Genomic DNA, 12,155 nt, shown 5'->3' with positions numbered 1-12,155 from the left:
TGATTATTAAAATGATTATTTATTATATATCATTTTTAATTAATTATATATATATATATAAAATCGTATTAAATATCATATCCCATATGGTAATAACAAACTTATATTTAAATTTAAATAAAGGTTATCCATTAATCGTTAAAAATCTCATGAAAGATATAAGAAGTCCAACTATATTTGCATGTTAATAATTACAATTTGTAATCTTAAAGTTATTATTGTAATTACAGATAACGGAAACATATATGGGATCAATATGGCACGAAAGCGTAAACACGAAGTTAAAACATCTGTAAAATCATCTCCCAAATATACCCCCGTTAGAAAGTCTAGCAGACAGATAGCTAAGAAACAATTGGAAGAGAGTAAGATTAACGGAAAGATATCCAAAACGTCTTTGTCCAATGTTACAGAAGAATCAAGGAACGTTGAAGAAACAGAAAATCGATTGGATTCTAAAAAGAATCAAAATCTACATAGAAAATATAATAGTCATAAAAATTTATCTAATAGCGATGACGTATTAACAAACGATAGCATATGCAGTATTTACAAAAGAGAAGACGAAGAAAGCGACAGCCAAGATGGATTGGATAATCTATTGGATCAATCGGATAAACTTAGTCCAGAAGATGTACGTCAAATGGTAGTTGGTAACACGACAGAAACTAACGAAACCAAATTGGAATCATCTGTGTCGAACGAAGTAGAAGTATGGCCAGAAGCGGTAATAGAAGAAATAATATGCGAAGAAATGGAAGTAGAAACCGATGGTACTGGCATAACCACTTATAACACTTTAAAACCAGATAGTGATATGGTGGTCGAACAAGTGCTACTAATGAATAAGGCTAACTTAGGAGAAGATAATTTTGTAGAATATACAGTCATCAAAAATGAAGACTGCGTTGAATCTATGATAATAGAGTCTAATGTAGAATGTGGTACGTCCAGTAATGAATATCAAATTATTCAGAACGGTATGAATAATTTACATATGACTGCGGAGGATAAATCTACGAGTAGCAGTACTGTATCTTACAAAATGACGGATTCCAAACGAGAATGTAATAAAGTAGCATACGATTTAGATAATAATTCTACTAATAATAAAATGACTACCTTGTTAGATCATGCAAATAGTACTTACACAAATAACAGAACAGTCGAGGATGTTAAAACGATGGAATCATTTAAAAATAAGTACGTAGGTAAAGATCGGATTAATATTCGGAAAGGAGAATCTAATGTTTCAAATGACGATACTAGAAAAATAAGCAATAATTATGTATCTAAATTATCATCTAAGCAAGATTCTAAAGAATATCAAAGGGGAATCGTTAAAGAAGATAATAATTGTAAATCGGATAAATCTAATACCGTGGAACACAATCAGTGTTCTAAGGAAATAGAAAAATTAGTTAATGATTTGTGCAGTGTAGAAAGTGTTAATTCGCCAGTAGAAACGTGTATAAATGTACAGAAGATATCATTAGTTAATGAAGACGACGAAAGTAGTTCATCAATATTAGACAAAATGGAACAATTACATCGTTCGGTTAATTGTGAGTCTAATACAGATACAATATATGTTTATCAGAAATCAGTGGAATGTGTTTTGAACAATCAACAACAAAGTGTCTTAAAGTCGGACAATTTTACAGAAAGTGTAGGATGCGCGAACGAACTACCATTGAATTGTAGAAATTTACAGAAAAAGAAAACTCATCAGAAACCTACAGATCATTTACAAAATATTGATGATGCTTGTGCGGACAGTGAAGCAGATAGTAAAGTAGATAGTGAAGATATGAAATTAACTAGTAGCGGTGATAGTAGTAATGACACGTTATTGTCAGTTAATAATTATAAAATACCAGATACCGATACAAAAGGTGCTTCTAATAATATCAACGATGCCGACAAAAAGATTGAATTTAGAAGCCGTAGCGGTAGCACAGATACTACTGGTTCTGAAAGCGGATCTAACAGTTCCGGTGTAAGAAGAAGTAATAGAATTCGTACTATAGGTTTAATGAAACAAAGGTAAGAATAATATCTCTTCTCTCAGTCTTAATTTTTTTTTAAATTCTTCTGACTCTTGTATTATTCGTAGATCTCGAGGTCGTGGTTTGGTAACCAAATCAAATACAGATATATTGAAATCTAATTCGACGCAGGAGAAAGATAAAATAGCTACCAATATGACTACTACTTCTTTAGAATCAAAAATCAATTCGGAGGGACAATCTGAAATTCAATGCGACAAGGAAAATAATGTCAATAAAATGCAAACAACGCATGATTCTCTTGCACCTTTAGTTGCAAATTTCAATACTTCTGGTTATAATTCGGATTCGTTGAAACCGGTCAAAGTTAAATCTAGATGGCGAAGATCTAGCGAACTTGAAATGGGAGGATCTAGTTCGTCCATCTCTGGAACGGGATTTGAATTTTCCAATGCTATTACGTCTGAATTATTAACACACATAACAACTAAATCCAATAGTGGTCCTTCAGGAGAATCTGGATCCTTGGAACGTGGATCCACAGTTGTATGTACATCAATGAATGTACAATCTTATCCAGAAATAAAACAGGATGGAGAGGAAAATCTAGAAAATAATTCTTCTGTTAATTCGTCTACAACGCAGGTTTCTAAAATTATAGGAACAAAGGCAAACCCGTTATTAACCATTGATTCCAAGGATAAAGAAATGGAAGAAAGATTAAGTCAGTTTGAATATTTACGTGAAAATTTATATCTCACAGAAAGGTGAGTTATTTATTTGTTTTTCGTATTATTTTTGTAACTCTTTGAGCTCTGAATACTTCCTTTTAAAGTTCTCTGTATGGACGGCACGTACCTAGGGATTGAGATCGTTGCTGAAGGAATACTTTTCTGCTAGTGTGAACTCTGTTGATCGAATATACCAGGCAAAAATAGCAATAAGTTATTCTTTTATATCCAATTAAATAATAAACAAACAAAAAAATACCGTTATTTTTGAAGTGTTAATTATTTATTAGAAACGGTAAAATATATTTACAACATACTTTAATTTCGAAATAAGATATAAAAATTATTGAATATATAATCAATATAATATTATGTATATAATTATATATATATATATATATATATATATAATATATATATTAAATATTTATTTTTAAATTACTAAGTTCATTTCACAAAAAACAAACCTTTTATATACAATTACTTTTATATACAGAGTGGTAAAAGAAAATGATCCAATATATTTTAAGAGCTAATAGTACTTATTAAAAGGAATTAAAAAATATCTTATTAAAACGGGTCCAGAAATCAACCCTTTGTTGTAAATTAAATTTTATTATATGCGTCCTTAAAATCCACGTCAATAAATTTTGCTAAATGCATATATGCATCCTCAGGAATATATATATCCCCATATGCAGAGCTCAAAGGGTTGAAGAAAATATTTATTAACATTATTTAATTTTATATCAGGTACACCAACAAAGAAACCAAAAGAATGGTATGCGATTGTTTCCTTACGGAAGAAGAAATAGAAAGAGGCGAACTTGGTTGTGGCGAAGATTGTCTCAATAGACTTCTCATGATAGAATGGTACATAAATAATTATTTATTCATTAAAAATCTTGAAAATGAAGTATAATTTTTTTTGTTTTTCTGAATTAGGTCACCCACCAATTCATTTTACTAAATCACTGATCTGACAGAAACTAGTAATCCAACGTTAAATTTGTATTTTCATTTTAGTGGATCCAGATGCGTGGTCGGTGATAGATGCACAAATAAAAGATTTCAAAACTGTGATTACGCTAAGTGCGAGGTCTTTCGTACAGAAAAAAAAGGATTTGGATTACGGGCAGCGCATGATTTAGATGTGTTAGTATTTATAAATGTAATTAACAATTTTCTGTTTTTCTAACATAATTTTTCTTTCTTTTTCTTTTTTTTTTTTTTTTTCTTTTCCTTCTTTTTGTTTTCAGAGGAGAATTTATAATGGAATACGTAGGAGAGGTTGTAGATCCAAAAGATTTTCGTCGTAGAGCTAAAGAATATTCCAAAGATAAGAATAGACATTATTATTTCATGGCTTTAAAATCAGATCAAATAATAGATGCCACTATGAAAGGGAATATTTCACGTTTCATTAATCACAGTTGCGATCCAAATGCAGAAACACAAAAGGTAAGGTTTGTCGTATTAATCGATGATAATTTTGTGTTTTGAATATATATATTTTTTTTTCATTGCACTTTTACAATGATGTTGTTTTTCTAGTGGACGGTAAATGGAGAATTAAGAATAGGATTTTTTATAAAAAAGTTTATAACAGCCGGTGAAGAAATAACTTTCAATTATCATTTTCAACGATATGGGTGGGTAATAATTAATTAATGGATAATACAATTATCAATTAAACAGACATACAATATATTATTTTATTAAATAATATTATAAACAAAATTATCAGAAAGGAAGCACAAAAGTGTTTCTGTGAAGCTCTCAATTGTTGCGGTTGGATCGGTGATACACCCGAAGAAGAAAAAGAAAAGATTGAGAAGAAGGAAAAACGTGAGAAAGATTCGAGAAAGAAAAAAGAAGAGAAGAAACCGACGGATTATATGGAGGACGAAGACGTACGTTTTTTTATTTTTATATTATATATTTATAATAGTATATATTTATATTTTATATTATAGTATTATATAGTGTTATATAATATTAATATATTTTTATATTATAAAAAAGTGTTTCACGTAGATTTATATTGTTTAACAAAAAAGAATGTATTTCCTTTATAGATATATTTTATTTTTTTTTGTAATTTCTTTGTGTCTATATACATTCTATATAAAAATAGATAAAGAAGAGAATTAAAGTTGATTAAAACGAACTGACGTAAAATCGAACAAAGAGCGAATATAATGGTTGAAGTATATTAAAACATCGTGGACAGAAGACCTCTCTTTCTCTCTCTCTCTCTGAGTTTTCAAGGGGTTGGTGAGGGGGTTGGAGAGTTGTATGCGTTAACGATGTTCCCTCGTTAATGACGAAATATTTGCAAGAGCATAATTAAATAGCCGAACACGTTAGCGAAAACTGGCACTTGGTTATTTACTGTACGATACCAAATTCGTTCTCATGCTGCTTTACTGCAATTCCATCGAAACTTCCACCACCTTTACCCCTCCCCCTTGCCACCACCATCACCACCACCACCACCATTCTTCTTTTCGATAGTACTGACCCCATTTTTATTTGTTTTTTTCTTTTTTTTTTATTTGGCAATCCTTTATGTATTTATTTTTTTATTTTTAGATATTTAAACGAGCGTGAAAATGTTGTTCAAAGGGTTACGTTTGAGAATGGGGTAATAAATAAAAAATATTATTGGTACATTACGTTCTCGAGTATATATTTTTTTTGTTTTGTTCTTTCTGGTCTCTAAGTATAGTATATATGTATATATATATTTATCATATAATCATCTAGAAACGGAAAGAGAGATAAATAGATAGAGAAGAAACGTAGCTGGTGCGTTTAATGCAGATATCATCTGCATAATATCCACTCGTAAATCCATGAAAACCCGTGACCTGACCTGTGCACCCTTTGTATACCTAGTTACGGGCTCTGTTCCGGATCATCTCAGAGATTTTATTTCCTGAATCTCCGGAGATTGTAGAGACAATAGTAAGGGACGACAAACGTCCTGGATAAAATTTTTCTTTGATAACTGTGATTATAATAACTAGTTATATATATATACTATACACATATACTTTTATTAATTATTTTTTTTCCGGTTAAATATACAATAATAATATAATAATGTAATAATATTTAAATATAAAAACGACAAACTTCCTGGATAAAATTTTTCTTTGATAAATGTTATTATAATAACTGGTTATATATATNTTTTTTTTTTTTTTTTTTTTTACAGTTGGAAGAAGAAATAGACAAATTGTGTTCAGGTGGATTGAAAAATCGTGCACATACTTTAACGCTGAGTCGTTTGATGGTTCGCAGTAGAGAATTGAAACATAGAACGTGTCTATTACGTTTAATACAAAGCGGAGAACAACCATGTAGAAGATTATTCTTAGATTATCACGGTCTTCGTTTAATATGGAGCTACGTTTTGGATATTGCTGAGAACGAGTCGGAAGAAGCGCAACTGTTTCGTCTGGAAATACTGAAAACTTTAAATACACTGCCAATACCTAACAAAACAATGTTAATGGATAGTAAAATTTATGGTGTAGTAGAAAAATGGGCTAATCGATTATATTTGTCACCGAGCGATGAATCACCTGAAGATGATCAAAGTAAAGTCAAGAGATTGCCCGAAGAAAATAACAGTTGTTACAATGATGCTGGTACTAAAAAAATCATTGACAATTTGAACAACATTCCAAGCATAACCGAGAATAGAGTTGAAAATTCACAATTGAATGAAATTAAATCTGAAAATACAGATCAATCTCTTATTCCTGAATTAGCGTCAACGTTATTGGTTGAGTGGTCTAATCTTAAAGAGGTCTTTAGAATACCGAAAAAAGAAAGGATCGAACAGATGAAGGAACATGAAAGAGAAGCAGGTCATTTTGTTCTTCTTCTCCTTATTATTATTTGAGAGATACATATGTTTATATCATTCAATTGATTCATTATTTAATTGATCGTATATTTTTAGATCGTGGATATAGAGAAGAGCTTGAAAAAGATGAAAAAGCTGGAACATCTTATGAAAGGTAATCCAGAATCTTTCAATCTTCCAATTCAATGTGATGAAATAAATATTATTTGTAATATTATCTATAATTAATTATTGTTAACCAATCATTTATGATTATATATTCCAGACAAAGGTCTGATAGATACGGAAGAGTGGAATTAGACAAACGTACGGACAGAAGACGAGGAAGAGAATCTCCAGATTTCGAACATAATAATAGAACAAAGGATAAGAAAGTAGAAGAAAGAAGTAGTTTAGTTCCTATACCAAGGATGACAAAATACGAACGTAGACAATTGTTTGCATTAAAAGTAGCTAAAGAAGAAGAAGAGAGACAACGTCGTCAACAACATGATTCGTGGCAAGAACACGAATCGAGATGTTTAGCTTTGGGTATAGATCCGCATTCTACTGCTATGTTAGATCCTCAAACTGGTTATCCGGTATTTTATAATCCAACTCTTGGCCAATGGCAACATTATTCTGCACAAGGTAATTTATATTAAAATTCACATACACACACACTTAAGTTATTAACTATTAATATTTTATGTTTTTTTTTGTATTATTATTTTCAGAAGGAGGTGATATTGCACAACAATGTACTCCTACATGTGTCGGAGGAAATCAATCTCTTTCCACTCCAAATGCTTTGGTATCGCAAAATCCTCATTCATTACAATCAACGTTAAATTCAGAAATATCAACCGGTATAACTGGTACTACTGCCGTTCCTTCCAGTGTACCACCTGTAGTATATTCCTTAAATCAACCACCTGCGTTTAATCAAACGCCAACATATTCTTTACTTTCGCATCATCAACAATATACCGAAAATCATTTGCCTATCGCAAGCAACTTAGTACCGGTTCATAGTGTTACACAACCGATTTCTATTCAATCGCAATCTCTTTACATCGATAAAACAACTAACTCTCAACAGTTTCCTGTTGTTAACGTTTCTAATAATGATACTACTAATAATCAACAATCACAGCCAGAAATACCACCGATTGATTTGCCACCTAAATGGAAAAGCGCAATAGATGGTAGAGGTAGAAGATATTATTATCATATTAAAGAAAGAATATCGCAATGGTTACCACCGCCACCGGATCACATAGGAGTCCAACCGGATTCATCGTCTAGTTCTGAATCCAGCGACGATTCGACATCTTCTAACGAAGATGAAGAGGATATTGAGGATGAAAATATCGATAAGAAAGAAGATGATGTATTATTAGATGTCGGTGGTAATACGGATAAACGTAATTCTACGAAGAAAGTTAATCTATATAATAATCCTGTCAGTTCTACCGTATTTCCTGAAACTAAAAAACGAAGAGACGGTTTGGTACAAGAAAGGATCATTAGTGTAAATATTTTCTTATTTTGTTTTGTTTTGTTTTTTTTTTTTTTTTTTTTTTTTTCGGTTAAAATAATATATATTTTTTGATGATACAGGTTCATAGGGAACTTGGACATGAAAAGAAGTAGAACTTAATTTAATTAAGTTAAAGATAAGGTTACCTATGAACCTATATCATCAAAAAATTATAATTTTGGACGAGAGAAAATACTGAATAAATAATATATATTATTTCTTAAAGGGAATATATTTATTGATGTATATATATATATATTTTTGTTTTAAATTCTAGCCAAGAAGAGAGGAAGATCGTATCGGTCATAAGACGTATAAAGAATTGAAAGAAAAATTAAGAAGACAGAAGGAAAGAGCGAGGCTTAAAATGCATGTAGATAAATTCAGGAAACATAGGCGTAGTAATAAATCTAAAATTCATTCGAGACATTGGTTAAACAAAACCCAATCAACCTCGTCAGATTTCACCAGTATGTCGGAAAGAAAGATCAAGGATACTTTTAGAATAAATATGGCCAACGTAATGGTACATTTCTTAAATCCGTACAGAAAAAATGATTGCAAACAAGGTCGAATAACTAATACGGAAGATTTTAAACATTTAGCGAGAAAGGTATATGATATTATATTTCATTAAATATTTCATTGTATTTTAATATTAATTGTATATTTATTTAATTAATGTTTTTTTCTTTTTTTTTATTTCAGTTAACGCATTTCGTATTAGCAAAAGAGCTGAAACATTGTAAAAGCGTGGATGAGTTACAATGTAACGAAAACGTTAAACACAAAGCTAAAGATTTTGTGCGCAAATACATGAGTAAATTTGGGGCGGTATATCAAAAGGGAACGGACGAAGATTAACTGTTTGTACATGTACGAAATGAAAATTGTTATTTATTATATGCCAACTTTATCCTGAACGTTATCGGTTCCTTATAAATATATCTATATATATAAAAAAAAAAAAGAAAAAAAAGAAACGAAAAAAAAAAGAAAAAAAAGAAAATAACACAAAATAATAATAATAATAATAATAATAATAATAATTTTCCTCTTTGTAGATATATCCGGAAATGTGACTATATTACTATCATAAAAATAATAAAATAGCAAATTATTAATTTCTCATATTTAATATGTATATATAAACAAAAAAATTTTACAACACTTTTCTCTATTCTGTCCATGGTCGTATAAAAATATGCACATGGGATATATATATATTTCTTTATTTCCAAGTTAATATACTACAATCATAAATACATTGTATGATGATGGTACGCGTTTTATCACATTTACTACATTTCATTCTTTATGAAACTCTTAACCCTTTCGTTACGGCATCCCTTGGCGCGAGTATCGTTTCTCGTAGAAACATCGCTTGTACATGCGCAGAATTTCATGGTACACGACCCCTATGAGGGTTGGTAAGTCGTTCACATGGGGGCCTTTACACATACGACCCCTATATGGGTCGATTGGTTTTTCGTTTAGGATCCTTAAAACGAATGACCCTTTATGAATCGGTAGTAATAACGAAAGGGTTAATTTACAATATTTACTATTGCATTGATTTTTTTAGAAGGATTAAAAGATCTGTCATTTGTTTTTATAATTCATTGGAATTACGTCACTCCGTAAGAATTGCATCGTTTAGAATAATGTATATATATATATATATATATACACATGTATATATATATATATATACATATATATTTATACATATATAATTATATATACATATATATATATATGTATGTATTATATACTCATGCATGTAATAGCATATATGTATATGCATATATAAACGCTATTACATGTATCATCATATAGGAAAAATTGTAACGATTTTAAATTCTTAATAATTAATTTATTCGAACGACTAAATGAACAAAAATTCAAAGAAAATAGATGCATTCAGTTTTCCTTATCGTAATACACACCTTTTTGTCATAGATCTCCGTCTGTTGGTACAAACAAAATCAAGTCTGTGATGCACGGTATGCAATAATAATAATAATAATATTAATAAAAAAAATGAAAAAAAAAAAAAATAAATGCAGAATATTTTAAATAAAAGATAATATTATCTATGTGTGTAAATATATATATATATATTCGAAAAGATCGTATTTTTCTAAATGCTTCAATTTTTTTTATCGACTTTTTTCTGTCACGATCTATCGCGTCAAGAATTTTATTATCATAAATACCTTGTAACACAAAAATTATGTAATTGATTATTACATTTGATTTAATACGCGCATCAAAGTAAGAAGCATTCTTTTTTTTTATTTTTATATTTCTTCTCGGTGTCTTATAACATTTTTTTTTTTTTTTTCTAATTGTAAATATCAAAAGAAGAAGAAGAAGAAGAAGAAAAAAAAAAGAGAAAATTTATATTACACGCATATAATATACATGCTATTTAATTATACTTATATGTTATTTTATGCATGATATATAAAAATAGAAAAAAATATTAATTTTGTATGGGGTCTTTTTTTGTTGTTGTCAATTTTATATATATAAAAAAAAAAGAAAAAAAACATATCATTTGACCCCGACGTGATTTGAACACGCAACCTTCTGATCTGGAGTCAGACGCGCTACCGTTGCGCCACGGAGTCATATGTTTCAATAGTTGTTACAATTCACATAACTTGATGAAATTAAAATATTATTATTATTATTATTAATTAATCTCTTTTTCTTTTTTTTTTTTCGTTTTATTTATTTCTCGTTTCTTTCATTTTTCATTTTTTTTTTTTTTTATATCCGTTTATCAACGTTATTAGAATTATTATTGCTTCCATAGAAATACTTGAAATCATCGATATTGTTTAAATAAAGGAAAAAAATTGCACTTGTAAGCGCGATTTGATTTATAGAATGAAGTGAAATGAAAAAATAAAAAAAAAGGCAAAAAAAATGAGATAAACAAGAAGTAATGAAAAAAAAATTAGATAATATGTGAGCGCGTCGAGATGATTATTATCTTTGTAGGACAAAAGAAATGTTTATATTATTGATAATCATTGATAAAATAATTATATAAAATGATTTCTTGACACTGTAAATAATACTTTAGCAAAAGTGGTGCATAACTTTGTTACTAATGGGGAATTTTTTTATATATGAATAACATAAAAATGAATTTATATAGATATAACAGATAGCATTACATGTGTTCAAATATGCTCCATATGAAAAGAAAATAATTGAAGTACGTGTACGCGTACTTTCTTATCATTTGAAAATTCACGCTTATTGAAAAACGAAGTTCATACACGAATAATTTATTTTAATTAGGTATATTTGAAATATACGAAAATATATAAATCAATTGATCAATGTAATATATATATATATATATAACAATGTTAATGATATCGTAATAACATTATAATAATCTTATACTAATTAATATGTTTCTTTATAAAGCGTATATATTTTATTATTATTATTATTATTATTATTATTAAATGCGATATTAATTTATATTTTATCGGTAAATTTACAATTAGTATTAAATAATATTATCAAGTGTTGCAGATATATTTAATAAGAGGTGCCAAATGAATTGAGGAAAAAGGAAAAAAAAAAAAAGAAACAAAAAAAGATAATAAAAATAAAAAACGTCGATAATATTTCGTTATAATTTTCTAACACTCTTTAATGGAGATGTTTATATAAAAGATTTGTCAAATGACCGATAATATGACGGCTGCTGTTAATTCGTAGGAAGAGAGCAAAGAAGAATTTATAAAATAATAAAACAAAGAAGAACAAAGAGATTGTAAAAGAAAAAGGTATCATTACATTCACCGAAAAGTCATGCACACAGATAGAAGAAGAATAAGAAGGCTTACGTATATAAACGATAAAAAAAATAAAGTTTCATGATCCTCGGTAATAAAGTATAATATATAAAACATTTCAATATTAATGTATTATAAGAATATTGTTTTTTTTTTCTCTTTCCAGAGAGATTAAATATTTAAATA

General features: G+C 28.8%; 1 protein-coding gene and 1 non-coding gene across 3 annotated transcripts in view; one reads left to right on the top strand and one right to left on the bottom strand.

The window, feature by feature from the left end:
- The window catches only part of LOC106791962 (probable histone-lysine N-methyltransferase CG1716), a 10,124-nt gene extending 883 nt beyond the window's left edge, over positions 1–9,241 (top strand). Inside the window, exons 2-15 of one of the 2 annotated variants that reach the window (XM_014758022.1) lie at positions 231–2,046; positions 2,117–2,776; positions 3,494–3,613; positions 3,767–3,895; positions 4,000–4,201; positions 4,295–4,392; positions 4,488–4,653; positions 5,964–6,621; positions 6,717–6,774; positions 6,886–7,250; positions 7,337–8,133; positions 8,420–8,755; positions 8,851–9,018; positions 9,207–9,241. In XM_014758022.1, coding sequence (XP_014613508.1) covers positions 257–2,046; positions 2,117–2,776; positions 3,494–3,613; positions 3,767–3,895; positions 4,000–4,201; positions 4,295–4,392; positions 4,488–4,653; positions 5,964–6,621; positions 6,717–6,774; positions 6,886–7,250; positions 7,337–8,133; positions 8,420–8,755; positions 8,851–9,006 — 5,535 coding nt within the window. In that variant the 5' untranslated portion in view covers positions 231–256 and the 3' untranslated portion in view covers positions 9,007–9,018; positions 9,207–9,241. Of the gene's footprint in view, positions 1–230; positions 2,047–2,116; positions 2,777–3,493; positions 3,614–3,766; positions 3,896–3,999; positions 4,202–4,294; positions 4,393–4,487; positions 4,654–5,963; positions 6,622–6,716; positions 6,775–6,885; positions 7,251–7,336; positions 8,134–8,419; positions 8,756–8,850; positions 9,146–9,206 lie in introns of those variants that run through there. The other variant, XM_014758021.1, reaches the window with a different exon arrangement.
- A 1,465-nt stretch (positions 9,242–10,706) lies between these two features.
- Positions 10,707–10,778, bottom strand: Trnaw-cca. Its single transcript has one exon. It is a non-coding gene; the product is annotated as a tRNA-Trp (tRNA).
- Between the last annotated feature and the right edge of the window lie 1,377 nt (positions 10,779–12,155).

The sequence above is a fragment of the Polistes canadensis genome, unplaced genomic scaffold (assembly GCF_001313835.1).
Source record: "Polistes canadensis isolate GaletaPanama2010 unplaced genomic scaffold, ASM131383v1 scaffold_360, whole genome shotgun sequence".
NCBI classification, from domain to species: domain Eukaryota; kingdom Metazoa; phylum Arthropoda; class Insecta; order Hymenoptera; family Vespidae; genus Polistes; species Polistes canadensis.
The sequence above is the reverse complement of the archived record's forward strand: the minus strand, read 5'-3'. Positions and strand labels throughout refer to the sequence as shown.